Source organism: Bactrocera dorsalis, chromosome 4 (assembly GCF_023373825.1).
Source record: "Bactrocera dorsalis isolate Fly_Bdor chromosome 4, ASM2337382v1, whole genome shotgun sequence".
Classification (NCBI taxonomy): Eukaryota; Metazoa; Arthropoda; class Insecta; order Diptera; family Tephritidae; genus Bactrocera; species Bactrocera dorsalis.
Window position 1 is genome coordinate 62,728,915 of NC_064306.1, and position 19,974 is coordinate 62,748,888.

At 37.3% G+C, this 19,974-nt stretch overlaps 1 protein-coding gene across 4 annotated transcripts in view; it reads left to right on the forward strand.

Moving 5' to 3' along the window:
* LOC105226924 (homeobox protein 5) overlaps nucleotides 1–19,974 on the forward strand; it is a 137,395-nt gene that overhangs the window by 110,049 nt on the left and 7,372 nt on the right. For all 4 annotated transcript variants that reach the window (XM_029550504.2, XM_029550502.2, XM_029550501.2 and 1 more), the window contains exon 3: nucleotides 9,652–9,760. In XM_029550504.2, coding sequence (XP_029406364.2) covers nucleotides 9,652–9,760 — 109 coding nt within the window. The remainder of the gene's footprint in view (nucleotides 1–9,651; nucleotides 9,761–19,974) is intronic.

A 19,974-nucleotide genomic window follows, 5' to 3' on the forward strand; every position in this document is an offset into this window, starting at 1 on the left:
ACCTTCAATCGGCGGTTTGTCACTACAAGATCATGAACTCGCCCCGTAATCAAGAATGGTAAGCGTTTTCTAGACACCTGTGAGTGGCCAACCGACGTGTGACCACTTTGAAATGAGTTAAGCTATTTTTTGACAAACGTCAACGACGGAGAAGAGTTACCGTATAGATTATTGAAACGATCTTCGATTTCACTTTCGAAAGCAGGAATTGAATTTTCGACCGGTATTGGTAATTTTCCATTTTTTTGAAAACGCCCACTGCCGCACGTGGCCAAAACAAAACGACTAGTCCGGTCGTCTACGAGAATGTACCACATCCTCGTAGTTCATAGAACTATGCTATATTAGGCATATATTAGAGGTAACTCGAGACCAAAAATTATACTTTCATCCTGTCTATTTTTGAATGAAGACTTTGGACTCCAGCATTGTCCTATTAGCACTGCCAGACAGTCGCCTAGTGGAATTTTTTTCTGATTTTCTACTGAAATTTCTCCACCACAAAATCGCCAGAAACATTTGGCAGCTTTAATTTGATGCCACCCTGTGTGCTCGCTGCCAAAGTTATGTCATAACAATATATGTACATTTTGTCTTTATGCAATTTGACAATTGATCCACATGCTTGTACTTACAGCACAAACACATACATACATACACACAATCACTTGGGTATGTTGGTATGTCGCCCGTCTGACAATGTCGTAAATGTAAAATATGATACTGCTGGCATGCGGTTTCTGATGGGGTATTGGCAGTGTAACGGTTTCGATTACCGGATTTCTTGCATTCAACTCGCTTCCACTTTATTTAAGCTGAGAAAACATTTTTATTTGCAGTTTAAGTATTTCCACTAACACACAAAAAAAAAGTGAAAACCCAAATGATTGCTAAACCACTTGGCACTCGAATTACGTGCATGAGAAGGGGACAAACACATACATACGCACACACATGCTATAGATGTATTTCTGCTAAAATTGCTGGAAAGAAAGCAACATCTAATTACAATTCTCAGGCAATCGGAAAGTGTACATACAACAACAATAACATATGTATGAAAAAATACCGAAATGCAAAAGTGCAATAAATAAGAAGTGAGTTTGTGCACTCAACAATTAACAGTTATTGCTGTTAGCTTTGTGTAATCGTACTTGGTCATGGGAGCGCTCAATTCAGGGTGGCGAGCAATAAACTTCTCATTCACATCTAAGTATTGCATGCAACAGTGCGAGCGTGTGTCAGTTGAAAGGTTGTAAATGCATAAATTATAGAGTAATGATTGATCCCTCATGGCTATTGCGATATACCATTATACTAGGTATACCGTTATACTAATCGCTTGTATATTTTAGTTGGAGTATGATGATATTAGAAATAAAGGCAAGAATTTTAAATTAACCTTGTATAACCCAAAACTAATTTCAAGCGGAAATGATATTTTAAGGATTTCTTGGTACCTACATTTGTAGTTAAATGCGTCTGAAAAATGGCATCATAGAGGAAGTTGTTGCAATGTATTGCATTCCGATTTCCAACTTCATCTCCTCATGTTTTATACTGATTTCCTATCAACCATCCACATGCATTTAAAGTAAGATCCATGGAACGATATTCCAATGTGGAATGGACACAATAACCACCTTGTTAAGGTTCGAGGCCCATCTTAAACCTCTGCCGCCCTTTAAGTCCGACACCCGGTTGCAATGCAACTCCACATTCAACTGACAAAGTTCTTCCCGCATTCGGGTTTTAATTACAACCACCACGATACTGCCCTAGGGGTCAGCCCGCATTAGCAGGTTCTTAACCTGAATGCAACAGCACTCTGTATGTTAATCAGGTCAACACCTAACATCTAACCTAACAGAGCATGCATGGCATCCAATGAGACGGAGCGACATTCAGGCAAACAGGAAAGCATCATACAACGCTGTATTGAAAAGAGTTTTTGGGACTCCAAGACTGTCGTGGCTGCTTCCCACAATAAAATGAGTCGTACGCCGATTTTAAGATTAAAAAGAAATTCATAATATAGTTCAAAAATTCTTGAGTTGGATGCAAATATTTCTCTGAAACTTTAACTTAGAAATGTAGCCAAATTTCGCAATAATTTTCTAACATTTTTGACTTTTGAAAATATCCCTAATTTAAACTGGAAATTTTATAATATCCACGAATACTTACTTTAATGTCTTTTCGATTTAATTTACATCGCCTTCAAAAACTCTGAAACCGCATTTGTAAAAACTTACTTGTGCGAAGCGAAGCATATGAGCTTCCACGTGTTTTCCGATATTCTGAGTTCATTAGACATGCCACGAACGTATGAATCATGTGATTTTAATGAATGGCGAATGAAATTAAATAACATTTATTTGCGCACGTATGTGCATATGTATTTAAATATGTGTGTGTGTATGTATGTATGTATGCATTTGCATATCTTTAAGTACATCTTTAACTTAGAATAGCATAGCAAAACACACGTACCTAGAACATTTCAATTACGCATGGAGTTTGTAATGACCCTATAGAGAAATCAACAAGAAATAAACTACTTTGCAATTAGTACAAACCGCAAACTCAATGACTCAGTCGATTATTTTGTTCTTATATTTTGCCACGAAGTTTAAAACACTTGGAACGAAACGTCGGACACTCTAAAAATTATATATAATATATGGTATGTATGCACGTGGGTGATCAGCGACTCAGCTGGTCAGAGTCTAGTCCCTCAGTTTATGAGATATCGGTCTGAAATTTTGCTTACGCCCTTTTTCCTCCCAAGAAACTCCTCATTTGTTGGAACCGCCGATAACGGACCACTATAGCATATAGCTGCCATAAAAACTGAACGATCGGCCTGCAGTGCTTGTATGGAAAGCTTTGTCATTTGATGATATCTGTTCAAGAAATTTGGTATAAAATATTTTCAAAGGCAATGTTACAATATCCCAATGATTGTTCTGGTCTGACTACTAGATCATGAAACTCTCATATAAATTTATCGAACAAAGCAAAGTACTTACATATATGGAAACCTTTTTTTTAGACAATATGTCTTCAAGAAATTTAATATGGTTTACTATTCAAGGCAACGCTATAATCTCCGAACAAATTGTTTACATCCGACCACTACGGCATATAGCTGTCATTCAAACTGACCAACAAAATAAATATAAAGGTCTTCATAAAAGATAGTTTTTTTTCAATATTAGGTAACCTTTATATTATCTAGAAGATTTTGCCAAAGTCCTCTGTAATTTTATTAAAAAAAACTTATTGCTTCCAAATGACTCTGCTCTCTTCAGAACTACATTAGATTAGGTTAAAACGTCGGTCTTCTATGGTACCTATAAACCCCTAAATACTGGATCATAAGGTACTTACAGATCGACAAAGCGCCTTGAGCCTGTCACAAATTTATTGAGACGGCTAATATCAGTTTCGTCTATGTCTTCTGGTTCGCCAAAGGTAAGATTACTGAGATGTTTAAGCCTCGGTCTGACAAAAACTGGACAACGAAGTAGAAATTACCAAGATGTTTCCACCTCACCTCTTCCATACAACCTAAATAACTAGCAATTGACAAAATTTTAAGCCTTACAGTATGAATGCCTGTTGGCATTGGACAGTATCCGATAAGAACTCCTATCATTGCGACAAAATGAACTTTGCTAAGCTACGAGGTCCATTAGTCTCATTCAAGACGCCAATGAAGATTCAACTCGGTCCCAATCCGATGTAAGCACGGCAAGGGTGCTTCCTCTGGCTAGCTCATTGGCTATGCAGTTGCCAGCGATTTCGCTTTAACTTGGCACTCAAATGAGCCTAATGTCGAAATAGCTTGATGTTATTTCTAGTGAGAACAGACACTCATTGACTAGTTTTGAACGCTCAATTAGCGTGCTCAGCGCAAGTATTATCGCTTTGCTGTCGGAGTTAATGATCGCATCCCTGAAAAAGGCTGCATTTCTACCGCCACCTCGATAGTAGCCACTTCTGTCTAAAAACACTACAATGATCCGGTAGCCTAAAGCAAACATTAAAGAAGAGTTCCCTACAAAAAACTTCTCCTCCAAACTTCCCTGCTAATTCCAAACCATCCGTGAAAAAACTCACCGTGCCTCCTCTCCAGGGTCTTCTCACCATTCACATCTATCTTCAGAACTAGATCATCTTAAACATGTTTTCGATTTTAGTCATTGAACTGCTATTTTTATAGACTAGTTTGTTGCTTCATTGGAAAATCAAGTTTCTAATAATAAGTACCTATGTGTGCTTACAGAATCTTCGCTGTTTATGCTGAGTTAAGTAGGTGTAGCAGCCACGTTCGTAGCTTTGCCTTTCTGACTGTCGTAACTTTGAAGCGAAAAGCACATAACCGCAAATAAATGTGCTCTAAAATCGCCATAAACTTTTGACACGTACTGTATACAAACATACATACATATATACGTAGATGTGTCATTGTCTCTTACTTGCATTTGTTTGTTTAGATTTTTACTGTATCTAAACGTACCGATCATAATTACGGTATCATCAATGGCATCATTATTGTGGCATATCATCAGCCACCGCAAGTTTGTCAACGCCTTTCAACTAGCTCATCCATATGTATGTATGTTTGTAAAGACATGAATACATGAGCTTGATTGTTTTCATTTTCTAATATTTTTTTTCTGTTTAGTTTTCGATTTTAGTTCGCTAGCATATGCTAATCTGCGAAATTTATTCGCTTACATACATACATATATCTACTACGATGTTTAACTCTTTGTTTATTTGCTTTTCAAATTTAGTGCCTCCTCCATTTCTTGCGATTGACTTTAGCATTTGTCTTTTGCTTTATTTTGTTTGCGTTTTATGCACATTTATGTATTTATTTTGGTTTTTATTTGATTTAGTTTTGTTGGTCTTGAATCCATCACACCTGCTTTGTATTCCACTTGCTACGAGTCACACCCGTTGAGCTGCTTTTGTTTTGACGTAGGCTTCAACTTGATAGTCATCAATCTAAGTATGTACATACATCTGTGTGTATTATATGTATCTGTGGCTGTGTCTTTATAGTCCCCACATGTCGCATGTAACGTGAGGACTACGCTTACAAATTTTTTTGCTTGCCATTTTCACTTGGCATTACACTTCACTTGAAAGTTCTTGCACGTGGTGCGAGTATTTTGATTTTTAAATGGCAATTCACTGTGCCGCAAACTGTCAACTGTCAATTGATTTGCATGTCATTACCAACACATATGTTTGTCTACCTTTTTTGTACATATTTAAGTGCCTTTGTCTATGTTTTGAAATAAAAAGTATTAAAGAAAGTGATATACATACATACTTCACTTATTATCAATAAATAGTCTGTTTGGATTGGGATTTGTAATTTTTTTCATGTTACCAGACGGTTGTAAAATTTGTATGATTCTATGAAGAAACTGAGTGGCAGAAAGTCGTTGACGGAGGGAGCATTTTCAAATGAATGGAAAACTCTCCATAAACTTTATCTTCAGGGTTCCTGGCCACTGCAATGTTTTTCAAAGAAACGTGGCTGCCATTATAGTGAAAGCAGATCTTCTGCCTCGAAACCCAACCTACTACAGAGAAGTGACTATACACATAGGTAGCAGGGCGATGATAATACTAGCCTTGAGTTCACTGACATACGAATTGAGTTACTTAATGATTAGACCAATTTGAGCGCTAGGTCACAGCGTAATTGCTAGAAATTGTGTGACAGAAGAGCACAACAAGAACTTGAGATATCATGTCAACCACTTCAAAAAAGTAGTTTCGAAAAAAACGGACGCCATGTCAGAAAATCGGCTTTATCTCCGAAAATAAGTCGAATTTTGAAAAATCCTTCCAAGTATTAAGGCTGTGCTTGCGATTTACTTGACTAATGCTCTTACAAAATACCTTTTAGCCAAAATTTCCTTTCCTTAATTGTGAGAATTCTAATTGATCACTGTCTAATGAAAGTTCAGGCGGTAAGGTTAAAAATTTTATCGGACGCCATTTGCTCAAGCTTGCTTGAAAGAGTACGATATAGAATCATTCAATAATTTATAACTACTTGACCGTTCCGTCTTTGCGTGATCAAGGCTGAAATAACTTGGATATCAAACCTTCATACAACCAGATGAAATGCCTAAGCAGATTTGTGTTTGATTCAAAGCGCTCTATTGATACTGGAAATCCATGAAAGTAATAGGACTGATTTTCTTCCGCCGCGACTGTAGTTTGGACCATACGCGCACCGACTGGATTCGGTAGAGGGCGTTCCTAGCTAACGAACGAGCGACTGGTCAGTTGTCTGCGAGCTCCTGGATGAATCGGGAAGAGGTCGCAGATGAAGACCGGAAGAATGAGTAAATCCAAAATGAAAACGGTGCTCATTGTCTTTTTTGAGATCAAAAGCATCGTCCACCATGAATTTATTCCTCCTGGAAGACCGTCGACGCCAAGTTTTACGTGAAAGTCCTCAAGAGACTCAAACGAACGGTCAATTGTGTCCGACAAGACATCGCAGCCGATTGGAAATTGCACCACGACAACACCCCGGCTTACACCGCCTTTCTTGTGAACAGCTACTTAAACAAGGCCGGCAGACCAACGCTTCCGCAGCCGCCCTACAGCTCAGATATAGCCCTCGGCCTTTTTTGTTTCCTTGCCTGAAAAGGCCGATGAAAGGCAAGCATTTTGAGACGACAGAGGGGATCCAAGTAGTATGCAACTTGGCTCTCAAGGCTATTCCGGAGAATGCCTTCCGTGACGCCTTCAATGCTTGGAAATCGCGCTGACAGCGCTGCATCGCTGCAGAAGGAGCTTATTTTGAAAGTTTTTAAGGAATTGTAACGATTGGCTCAATAAGTTTTTCAAAATCGACTCAGTCTTATTACTTTCCGGACAAATCCTTTTTAGGTGCTCGCTTTATAGAAGACTCCTCAATTGAACCAATTTTGAAAAGCCTTTGTCTTTATGAAATGTTGATGGACAAGGTATTTACTTGAATCGGTCTTTCGAAAAATTTCATTTAATTGATTGAGAAATACTGTTATCATCACCTGAAAAGGAGCTAACTAAGCATCTTTCCCTTTTGGCAAGCATCGCTCGGCCTTTATTTCAAGCTCGTCATGCAAAAAGTTCAAATCTTTTAATATTATTGGGTCGGCAACGTACCTCTCAGACAAAATATCAACTGAAATGTATTGAATCCACGTTTATAAGATGTGTATAGGTTAGTGTGGTGTTATATAATGTGAAAACGAAGATTTTCATCAGAGAATATCAGAGAGAGTATAAATCTGAGAAAAAATTAACGTCTATGTGCGGTTTTGAGCAAATCAAGGTCTTGAAGATGATCGAAAAATACCGAGTCATAGATAATTTTAGGTAAAATGTCATATATTGTATCTTTACATTTTTTGAAATCATTGCATTTTCATTGCTTTTCATTTTTTATTACCATCCTTATACAGTTGTCTCAAACAAGGTAATATAAATCTTAATATCGTTGCAATTGCAGCGATAGTCACTCCATCAAAAATGCAAACAAAAAAAAAAAACTGAAAAAAAACAAACAAAATCGCGCTTTCCATCCATTCTTCAGCCATTTTGCACAATGTAAAATCTCTCAATTTTTCATGACAACAATCATCAATAAAGTGCACAGAAGATCCGCTCTTAAATGGCTGCTACGGCTGGTGGCAACGGTATGAAGACGAAATCTGTTGCGTGCGCTGCATTGTTTGGACATTTGAAAAATAGACTGCCTGAGCATTAACTCAATCCCCCGTTGTCGGCTACTACGTTTTTCATGTTTGCCATTATTCTTGCACTTCCTCTCATACCTTACTCCTCCTACCCTCCACTCCTCTCCTCTTCTCACCAATTTGTTAGCTACAGTTGTCGGCATGTAAAAGGCGGTTTGTTTTTAGAGCGGTGCTGGCACCTCCCACCTATTCCATCTTTCAGCTGTTGTGCCCTGACGGCCAACAAAAGGAAAGGTAAGTGTAGAGTGGAGGCAGCAAAAAATAGGCCAATTCGTGCATTCGCATGCGTTTGTGTGTTGTAATTGTTGGCCTGAGTGTTAACAAGTGTATGCGGCTGCCTCACCTAGGCACGAATCGAACCTAGATTATGTGGCCTATTAGTCGGCCTACACTATTTTGCACTTACATTACTGTCTATATATGTATGTATGTTTGTTTGTATGTTCTGTTGAAACGTTTGCATGGGCTATGAGCACTCTTTTATGTTTGTTCATGAAGTTTTTGCTTGAATTTTCAAGTAATTTGTATTTTGTTGAATCGACAGTAGGTGTAGGTCTATTTTCTCTTGTGATTTTTATAACTGTAAGTACTTTCACTTCGCAGTTTGCAAAAATAGTAACCTCAATATTGTTCAATTACATTTGACTTTCGAAAAGAAATATGTGAGAAAACAAATTTGTGAGTTATTATTTAGTAAATTCCAAAATAGTGCGTACTTATGCAGCCTATGGAATTATTGGAGGGAAAAATAAAGTAAATAGATATGATTAAAATATACCCTTCAACGGAATAACGGACTTTATTTGCATATTTTTTTCGAATTAACCGTCTTCAGAGTTCAAATTAATTTCAGTTTCTACTTTTCGTATATCCACTGATATGTCTTGGGAATATTTTGACCACTAGTAATAGAGCAATTGGATGAGCGGCAACAAAAGAACTGAATGAAAATGTCTTGGATACTGGTTAGTCTATATTTTCATTTCTTTCGGAATTGGTCTTGTAATTCTCAACTAATTTATAATTTAGTTCATGCTCTTTGACATTAATGTCATATAGCATAAGATAATATGATCTTAAGTGATAGATGAAATATCGAAGATTCATTCTACAACGGTGTCTATTTATAATTAAATACATACATACATGCATATGTATATATGTACATATGTAAAGTCATAACTTTCAGTCGAAAACAGCACTATCTAATTGTGTGGGCTGTTTGTACTGTCAAAATAACGGTGTTTGGCTTTCTCAACTGTCACACCAGAAATGGTAAACGATTTACTTGAATGCAACAAAAGGAAGATATCTATTTGAATACATGTAGAATCTTAAATCTAAAGTATGCATATATACATATGTATGTATATATCTTCTATACATATTTGGATAACAATCTGCTAGCGCATCAACGGAAAGAAGAGCAATCCGACAAATGATTTGACAGTTTGTTTACCGCATTGTCGCTTGTGATTGACAGCATGAGCAAGCTTTTTGTAACACTTAACCCGCATAGCTGCGCAGATACACCGCAAATATGTACATACATACATATGTATGTAACATGCAAATGCAAAAACAATATATTATATTATATTCATTGAAAGTCTATGTGTGTATGCGTGTGAAGATATGAGTCAAAAGTCATTTGCAATTATCGCTAATGACTTCTGCTAACGGCATTTGAGGTCATCGCTGAGGTGAGTGAAAGTCAAATTGATTTTTGTAAATTTAATTGTATATCCATATATGCATTTATATTTGCTCATTTCATCACGTGCAATAATAATTTTAAATATTGTAAATTAATTCCATTAGCGCTTAATCTTCAATAATTTTATGCTTCTTCTTGTTCTCTTTGCAGATAAATTTACGTTTAATACTCGTTAGTGGCAAAACAAAAGAATTCCTATTTAATCCATCAGATTCTGCTGGTGATATCGCACAAACAGTATTCGATAATTGGCCTGAAGGTGAGTGATACATTAATATACACTTAGGTGTTTCCAAAATAGCTGCTTTGATTATAAATTAGTCTGAATTTAAGATTTTATTTTATTGCCCGGTAACCATAAACTGAATTTTAGGTATGATATATCAAAGTTTGAGTTTAGATTTATTTTGATAAACATTTCTGAGTGGGTTCTGACGTTGAAGGCTTCGGTGTTTGCTTTAGATTATTGTAAGCTATCAAGGTTATCTGCATTCAATAATCTTAGATGTGTTTGCAGTCGATGTTATGAAAACAAAAAATATGATCATATGTTTTTTATAAGTTATTGCTTGTTAAAAGTCCCACCACTAGCGAGAGGCTCGCCTTACTGAGGACAAAAAGATCACTAGATCTCTTGCGATCGATATTGGGTCAAAAGGCTTTTGCGACAGCGCATAGCCAAGACCCCACGAAGCTCAGCTATCTAGTAGTAGAAGAGAAACGAATACGGGAGCACCGACCCGCTCCCATTCTACTGATAACGGTTCTAGGATGCCTTTCCTTGCTAGCTCATCAGCTTTTAAATTCCCTGCGATTCCGCTGTGGCCTGGCACCTATGCTAGTCTTATCACAAAAACACTCGATTTTATTGATAGCGAGGTTAGGCACTATTTGACCAACCCTGAACGCATTATTAATGAGTTTAAGGCTAGTATCGCCGCCCTACTATCTCAGTGGATGGTCACTTCTCTGAAAGAGGCTGAACTCCGGAGCATTAAATCTACCGCTACATTAATGGCTGCAAACTCGGCCTGGAAAACACTGCATTATTTGTCGTATAGTCAGGAAGTCTGAAGCTGGAGTTGATAAGGAGCTCCTGACAGTAAATCCCGCCAACCTTGTCCCAAGCTTTGACCCATCCGCAAAGAAGCCCTCCCCTCCAACGGTTTCTTCCCACCCACAACTTCCTTGTCAGTATATGGACAATGAAGAAGCCGCCAGAGTCCGATTTCTCTGAATCTAATAGAAACTTTCGAAACCATACACCTTGCGATGATGTCTACATGCACTATCTGCTAGATGGCGTTAAGTGCCATGGTTGGAGTGGACCTAAGTGCATCAAACATGTTGATAAGCACATCCCGTTGAACGCTCTCGAGTTTCTTTGGTAGTGGAGTCTCTAATAGAGCCCTCCACCACATAAAGACCCCATAGAACATATTGGACTGGACTATGATGTAGAGGCAGAGGACCACTTTCGGTGAGAGACCCCAGCTTTTGCCAATGGCTCCTCTATAGCAGTATAAAACAGTCGATATCTTTTTTGTTCTCTCTTTGATATTTGGCTTTATATATCCAGGATGAGCCCTAGATATTTCACTGTATCCGTCGGTCGCAGACGGATGTTTTACAATAATCCTTATTCTTGTTTTATGATATTGTACTCCTATTAATTTATATTACTACTACGTAATGCTGAGATCACCTGTCTTTATGGCCCTGATATTGTAACCGGCAATCACCCGCAATTTTGAAATCGTCGATTCCGTTTCGGTTATTTCAGTGATGAACCATGCTGGAAACCTACTTATCGAAAATATCAATAAAAGAATGAAAACCGTCGAATCAAATATTCAATCAAATAAAACTGGTTTCGATTACTCCAAAGCTAGGGATGGCACAAATGTCCGTTTAGTATCATTTTAATGAGGTTAACGCAAAAAAACCTCATGGATCGAGTTTCCATCGCTGCTGAACCACAACAAAATCAATATATTTATGAAGCGAATGGTTACTTCGGATGAAAAGTAAGTGCCTAACTACCATGTCTAGCAAAATCAGTATTTGTTGAATCGCACCAAGCCGGCACAAGCCCACGATTGACCAGCAGAAACTATAACCCACTCTTCAGTGTCTAAACTTTTGATTTGGACCTATACTGTCAAAAACTGGACTGTCCACTGAGAACATCACCAGACCACTCGCATAGTGACTCGCCAGAAGCTCCGGGAACTTGGTTCTGATGTTCTTAAGCATCCACCTGACACTTAGTGATTACTATTTGTTCCTGCCTATGGCAAATGATTTTGTTGGTGAAAAGTTCGCCTGAATGGAGGCTTATGTTAACTGTCAACTGAGCCTTTTTTTTGTCAGTTGTGTGGCTATGAGAGAGCCATTAGTTGCTTCTTAATATCACAACAATTCTAGTAACAAAGGTGTAGAGTTTGTACTTAAGATCACCTACTGAAGTATCTTCTCAATTAACAACTTCTGTAAAATGAAATACAAACAGACATTTGTACTCAACTTTTCACTAAAATAATCACGTCCTAACATGCTTACTCTTTTGTAGCAGCACTATGAATAAAAATGGTTTAAGTTTTTTGTTTCCCGCTTTCGCCAACAATCGTCTGTGCCGCACTATTATTCATTGAATCAACAACCGAGGACGAACAAAGACACTCGCAATTATTTATAATCTTAACACAAATTAATTGACGCACTTTGCTGTCCACCAGCTGCGACAGGAGGCAGCAACAACACGCATTTACAACTGTTATAGCTGCAAAATGATTGTCTTCTGCAGACTCCCTATATGTCAGGCGCTCTTTCGCTCTCTTTTTCTGTATTATGCTGCGGAGCAGACGATTGATTGCTGTGGGACATGAACTTATACTCGTATGACAACAGCAAAAGCAACAAACAAAGAAATTGCATCAATTGCCACCATAAGCACCAACACTTCTACATACCCACCACATGTAAGCACGTAAGCGTGTGTGTTTGTGGGGTATAGCGCTGTAGCAGCTAGGTCAAAGTAGAGCACAAATGCGTAAAATGCAATAAAGTGCTGCGAATGGCCGGTCGGTCGGTCGGTCATCTTCGTTGCGCTGGACACTGCTGCTGCATCAAATTCAATTAGCATGCATAACTCGAAGAATGAAAATGTGCTACGTCGCAACAGCCGGCGAGCGCCTGACATGAATTATTGAAGATGCAATGAAATGTGCACAGTGTGTGATGATATGACCACTTAGGCTCTTAAATTTTAAACTGTTCAATTGATGCACCCTTCTGTTGTTTACAAAGAAAATACTTTGGAGTTGGAAGTTGATAGTGACTTTACAAATCTCATAAATGTGTTAATAATCAAATGTAAAATTGTCAGCATCAGAATGTTATAATTTCTTCGCTTCAGATTAGAGAGACTATTTCTATCCAAGTATTTCTCATCCGATGTCGGTGTACGTAGAAACTCATTTTACACCTTAATGAAGCTTAATGTATTAAATTTATACACTGAGCAAGACATACCGACAGACAGTATATATTCAAAATCGCGAATAATGCTCTATGAGATCTCCCAAACTCTATTAATATTTCAGCTTAATGAAATTTCGGGTCACTATTAGGTCTACATATGTTTAATTCTTCAAGTTTTAAGATATCGATCTGAAATTTTGCTCACGTCTTCCCTGAGAAGCTGTTAATTCGTCGGAACCGCCGAAATCGTACTACTAAAGAATATAGCTGCCATATAAGCTGATCGAGCAAAATGAATTTCTTCACCAAATTTGGCCAGATATTATTTTAGAAAGTTCTACTATTTCTGAACAAATTCTTCATTCTGACCACTATAGCCTATACCTTTATACAATCTGACTTATCAAAATCAAGTCCGTTTCTGGAAAATTGATTTATTTGACAAGGTATATTCATGACATTCGACAAAGATTATTATCGAAGGCAAAGCCTCAAACTCTGAAGATCGGACTACAATATACAACTGTAGATATACGTTGTCATTGTTATTGACGGATCAAAATGCACATAAATATATTTTACACCCTTTAAGTTCAAGTATTGTTGCTTTTGTAAGGATGGAAACATTCCTAAAGAATTTCTAGGAATGGTGCCGAGTTGACAGTCTTTGGCAGTATAAAAATCCTGTTCTATTCTAGTTACTTAGACCTGATAGTCGAGGGAACGGAATATTATATGTATGTATGTTATGGTTAAGCTAGGTTAAGAGGTCGATCCTAACAGTGATCTGGGTTGGATAGAACGTCAGTCTGTTGTGTTACCTAAATTTCTTATGTAATAGTTAATAAGACCCTTACAATTGACAAATTAGTCTATCACAAATTTGTTGAGTCGGCTAATGTCAGTTTTGGCTATCTCACTTGGTTCGCCAGAGGTAATACTGCTAAGTTGCTTCATCTTCAGCCTTGCAAATGCTGGATAATGGCTTCATGCACTTTTTACAACTTGTTTCCGATAATTCCTCTTTGATTCTATCTGATGATGAAGTAACTTGATGTCATTACTAATGAGGACAGAGATTCCTTGACCTTCAAACGCATGGTTAGCGAGCTCAGCGCTAATATTGCGACTCTGCTGTCAGAGTGAATGCTTATTTGTCTGAAAGAGGCTCCACTTTGCAGCAGTATGGATACAACCACATTAATAACAGTCATTTCTGCCTGAGAGCCATTACAGTGGTCCGGTGGCACAAAGCATATATTTACGGAGACCGCTTTACAGAAAATTCCCGTTCCAACTTTCCCTCCTAACTTCGACTCTTTGCGTCTGAGAGAATTTCTGCGTGAATTTCCTTGTTTGGACCCCTTCATATGGCTAGCTTCCCTGTGCCTTAGAGTGCTCTTCGCAGCAATGCACTTGTCGACAATGTCACCGGATGCTATGTGTAAAAAGCGTTAAGCGATTTTGTTGATGTAGTGCGTAGTCCATCAGCGATGAATATGAGAGACGCTAATAGAATCCGACAATAGAATATCAAATTTCAATTTTCTTTATATTCTTCTTCTTATATTAAGACTTTATTTATAATTTTAAAACTCGTAATTTTTTTCAAAATCCCTTTTACCCAATACACTTGTTTTTTCCAATCCTCAAAGCAGTTGTTGAAGACAATTTCTGGAATGTCTTCAATTAATTCGAAACGGTGGTCGTGTAAGTTTGCTGAATAGCCAGAAGTCACAAGGATCTAAGTCTGGCGAATACGGTGCTTGCGGCACGATCTTGGTTGAAAATTTGGCGAAAAACTCACGAAGAATCAATACATTGTTGTGGTGCAAAAACCAAGAGTTTTCGGCCGATAATTCCGGCCTTTTTTTCACGAAGAGCTTCGCGCAAACGACGCAGAACGCTCAAATAGTTCTCCATGTTAACAATTTTCCCGGTCGGAAGACTTTGGAGTGCACCACACCGCGATATTCGAAGAAAACTGTCAACATAACCTTGATTTTTTACGTGTTTTTTTTTCGGATTGACTTACCTCTGCCACGATATTCGGGCAACTGATCGTCTGTTTCCTGGTTATAAGTATAGATCCAAGACTCATCCCCAGTAATAATAAGTTTCTCACATCCTGGTAGTCGGAAAGCATTGCTTCATAGTCGTCACCGCGACGCTGTTTTTTGAAAAAATGGAGTGTTTTGAAAGCAATCGTGCTTTCACTTCTCTTTGGCCCAGACGATATTTCAAATTATTTTTCACCGATTTTCCAACGATGCTAGTACGACCTCTAACTGTAAATCATGGAATCTCAAGCACAAAAATAATTTCTTAATAATAAATACGTTTTTAATGTCGTTTTAACAAACTGATTCAAATGGAAATATTTATTAATTTAGAGAAAAATAGACCCATTAGAATTAAATCAGCCGACAATGAACTTTTTCTCGCACGGTTGTCAATTTATGAACACCAGTGTTATATAATAATTCTGACTCTATTTATAACTGCACAAACAATGTATGCTGACCACCTTTAATTTATGTAGAAATATTGTATATAAAAGTGTAGATGTTCGCATTGGGCATCTGTGAGTTATTGGTAAATGCGCCAGCAAGCTGAATTTAATTGAACTCGATTGAGTGGCAACACAAAAAAAAAATGTTTTTATTTTATAAATAGCATACAATAAGTGCACACTTTTGTACATATGTATATACTACAACAACGTTCTATATACATACATACATATATTCAGTACAACAGCAGTTGCATTGCATCAATCACTGTACACAGCCACACGCAAAGTTGCTATGTGTCCACTGTCCGTCCGCCTCTATGCACCTCGGCGACTTGCTGCGGCCAAGACCGTGAATTTCCTGCACAATATGTTTTTATGAGTACAACTTTGTTCGCTCCCTGCCATTATTGACAATTTATTTCTGATTTATTGTCACCATAGTAATGCTTTATTGTACACTCACACACACACGTACACACACCCGTACAAGCATACACCCATTTAGAGAAACTATTTATTATCTTTTTTCTGATTGCACCTGAAATTGATTTTGCTGCAATTGTTATTTGTTACCACATATTTTTTGTTGTTGTTGCACTTGCTTTGAGTAACTGTTGCTGTCTACAAATTAAAATTACAACTGTACGTACATATCCATACATAGTATGTGTGTGTGTGCTGTAGTTAACTATTGGAAATTTTCAAAACAAATACGAAGGTGACGTTTATTGTTAATTGCTGGTCTCAATTTATTACTAAACAAATAAACAAACATAAGTGCATATGCATGTGTATATATTTGTATATACCTGTTTTGATTTATGTCAATATTTACCGAGTAAGTGAACTTGAAATGTGTTCCTTGATATTGTGCCGTTATATATTCATAGAACTCAAGTTGATTCTTTCCGGTGTAAAAAAGCGCATATTACCTAATAACATAATTGCGGTTGTTATTGTTTTACAATAATAAGTTTTTGTGCCGGCCGCCGCTTTGAGCGACTAATCGGTTTTATGAACTGCAATGTCATAATCAATTAATAAAAGCAAACACTTTCATAATTTGTTCTAGAGACGGGGTGATATTAAACTTTTTATACTCTCTGGAATATAATAATTATTTTCACTAAACAGTTCAATTTTATTACTTCGCTCAACTTATGGTCAACATAATCGGCTAGTAAGCCTCAGTGGAGGGTATTATTCGCAACACAGTCAACCATCTTGGGATCGAGCATTCATTATTGGATAATATTAGACCGAATAGACCAACCCAGCACCCAGTGAAAATAAAAATATAATAGTCGTAGCTGGAAGTGTACACGAACACCGTGGAGAGTCGATTCGGCGCCGTTCGCAGTAACTCGGACTGACGCATGGAACGATTGGACGCATTTTGCGTTCAGATCTTTAATTGAATGCATACAAATACAGCTGGTGCAAAAACTGAATCCGTTCGACCTTCCCAAACGACATTGCTTCGCTCTATGGGCTCTTAAAAAGTTTTAAGAAGATCCGACGGTTTGGACCCAAATTTTGTTCGGCGATGAGGCCCATTTCTGGCTCAATGGGTATGTAAACAAACAAAATTTCCGCATTTGGGACGAAGAGCAACCTGAAGAATTTGAAGAGCTACCATTTTACCCAGAAATAACAGCGGTTTGTTGTGATTTGTGGGCCGGTAGAATCATCGGTCCATATTTCTTCAACAATAATGTCGGTGAGAAGGTAACCGTCAACGGCGACCGTTATCGCGTCAAGATAACCGACTACTTGATGCCTGAAATTGTAGCTCGTGATATCGGCGACATTTGGTTTCAAAAAGACAATCAAACCATTGCATTTTTTCCTGTGGAGAGATGTAAAGTCTCGGTCTATGCGGACAACATCGTTTTGATTCAAGCCGAAATTGAAAATTGGACTTAACGGATGTACCATCTGAGACGTAGCCGCGGTCAACATTTGAAAGAGATAATCTTCAAAAAATAAATAACAAAGAATGTTCTTTCGAATGATAATAAACATTCCGCATTCAATTTTAAGTTTCTGTGTTTTTTTTTTCTTTAAAAAAGTAGAGAACCTCGATATGGATCACCTTTTATTGTATATGCAATAGTAATCTAATAAGGACGGTTCCGAGCAGCTTCTTAGGGAGAAGAAGACAGATATAGATTAATTTGTTAGATGTTCCAAATGAGGCATATATTTCTGACTACAATGTGAATAGTTAGCGCCTTCTCTCTGTCCCGATATAATATTTTTCTTCTTTTAGGTTGACTTTATACAGAATATATCGTATTAACGTATATACCGTCTATTGAAGGAGACATATCATAATATAGTCATAATTTGCGTGGGTCCACTCCTTTACTAGCATTTATATAATAAATATATATGTATTAAGTATTACTTATAGACATCGATAAATATTTCGCCCGCAAAACAACACAAAAAAGCGCCTAGAAGTAGATATCTGAGTCAAACAGCAATTACCTTTGAAAATATTTCAACCTATATTTGCGACCTGTTGCCACCTGCTTAGCAAATATTTTGCCATTTGCAAATTTTCTAGTCGCTAAATAGTAAATTACTTAAGCTTAAAAAGGAAACTATAATCACTAGCCTCAATTTTAACCTAAATAATATCGAATATCACTAAATTGTAAGTGAAAACTTAGACTAACTTATGCTTCCTTCATATAGCATACAACTGTACGTTTCAGTACCCCATAATAAGTGTGTAATAATTCGAAGTCATTCTCGAACTAGCGTTCAAATGGAGACAAATGCTACTAGTTAGTCAGCAAATGATTATTAAATGGTTATATAGCTTTCAATTGTAGCATTTATGGACTGATCCAAAATATAATAGAAAAGAAGAAGTCTTACTAGAAAATCTATAATTCATCTTTATTTAAGGGGTTACATGGGTTCCTCAAGGTAAAAAACAGCATTTTTCAACAATTTTTTTCTCATATAAAAATGCAATATTTTATTAGAGTTTTTTCTGGTTACAAACATACATACAGTTTAAACAAAGAAAAATTGTAATTTTTGGGAAAAATATTTTAAACTCGGCCATTGCGATGCCATTTTCCGGTGACCCCTCGGAAAAAAGATGCGTCCGTGTTGGCAGGATAACATCTTACAGGATCATCTAAAGTGAAAAAATACGTTTTTTGAAAATTGGATTTTTGGCAGACAAAAAAATTTAAATTTCGCGACATTTTTTTTTTTAAATAGTTGTAATCCCAAGTGTTTAAGGATTGTATTTCCAAGACCTGTATAACATTTCTTGAAGATCGGTTGAATAGTTCTCGAGAAATCTTACCAACCGACTTCAAAAACAGTTTCGAGAAAAACGCTTTTAGAGAGGGCGCACGTAGCCTAAACCTCGAGCGCACAAGTTCTCCAGGTTGCATCTCCGAAACTATAATATTACTCGGATGAACTTGAAAATTTAGGACAATATTCTGGAGTTGTTGAAAAATATAATAAAACAATAAAAAATCGATTTTTTGGAACCCGTAAACCGATTTTAACCACTAAATGTCGAATAGAATTTGTTTGGTTAGATTTGCTATCTGAAGTTCTTAAAGAATGTTACTTTTTAATATCTTAAGCAAAACATATTTGTGAAAAGATTCTTAAAACTGCCAGATTGCTCCCTTGGTATAGCATATGGTATATTTTAACTCTGGATCCTGAAAATTAAATATCTTAACCATTTATTGTTAATCTGCTAGAATCTCGCAAACACATTCGCTTTGTTTCACCTTCGTCCTGAAACAGTGGAAATTTCAGCTGGGTATATACATAGTACACTCACCAACATTCATATAATGTAGTCCTGTGCATATTTGCTGCTTAAAATTAGTATTCCGTCAGCGCAATCACATTGAAAAATGCCACTTAGTGTGTCCTGGCCATAGAGACTACACAGCCAACTGCCCGCTGCGGGTCAACGGTGTTAAATTGACCGTCCGCGGGCAAAGCGAGAATTCGTGCTGACACCCAACGGGCGCAACAATAGTGTTACATGTATTATCATATATACAAAATGTGTCTACATACATACATATGTATGAACATTGGCACATATTGTTGAGTTACTTTGACCACTGGACACGCGCTTTGTGTCGGTCACGCCTACACGCAGTGATACAAACATATAAATCGACATATGTACGATATATATGGATATACATACATACAAACATACATATATTAATTCGTAGTGATATCCTGCTGCTTATCCCTTTCTGCGTCTCCTCTGCATCCCTACCCACCTTAATAAACTCAAATGGATATCAGCAACCAATTAATGTTGTTGTTGCTGCTTAACTACATTGACTCTCGGCTATCCCTCGTGTAACTGCTGTATATGTATGTAAGTACCTATGTCAAAAGGTATATGTATGTATGTATTTGTTGCTGTTGCTTGGTGTGCAGGCGCCGCAGTGCAGCCAACGGCT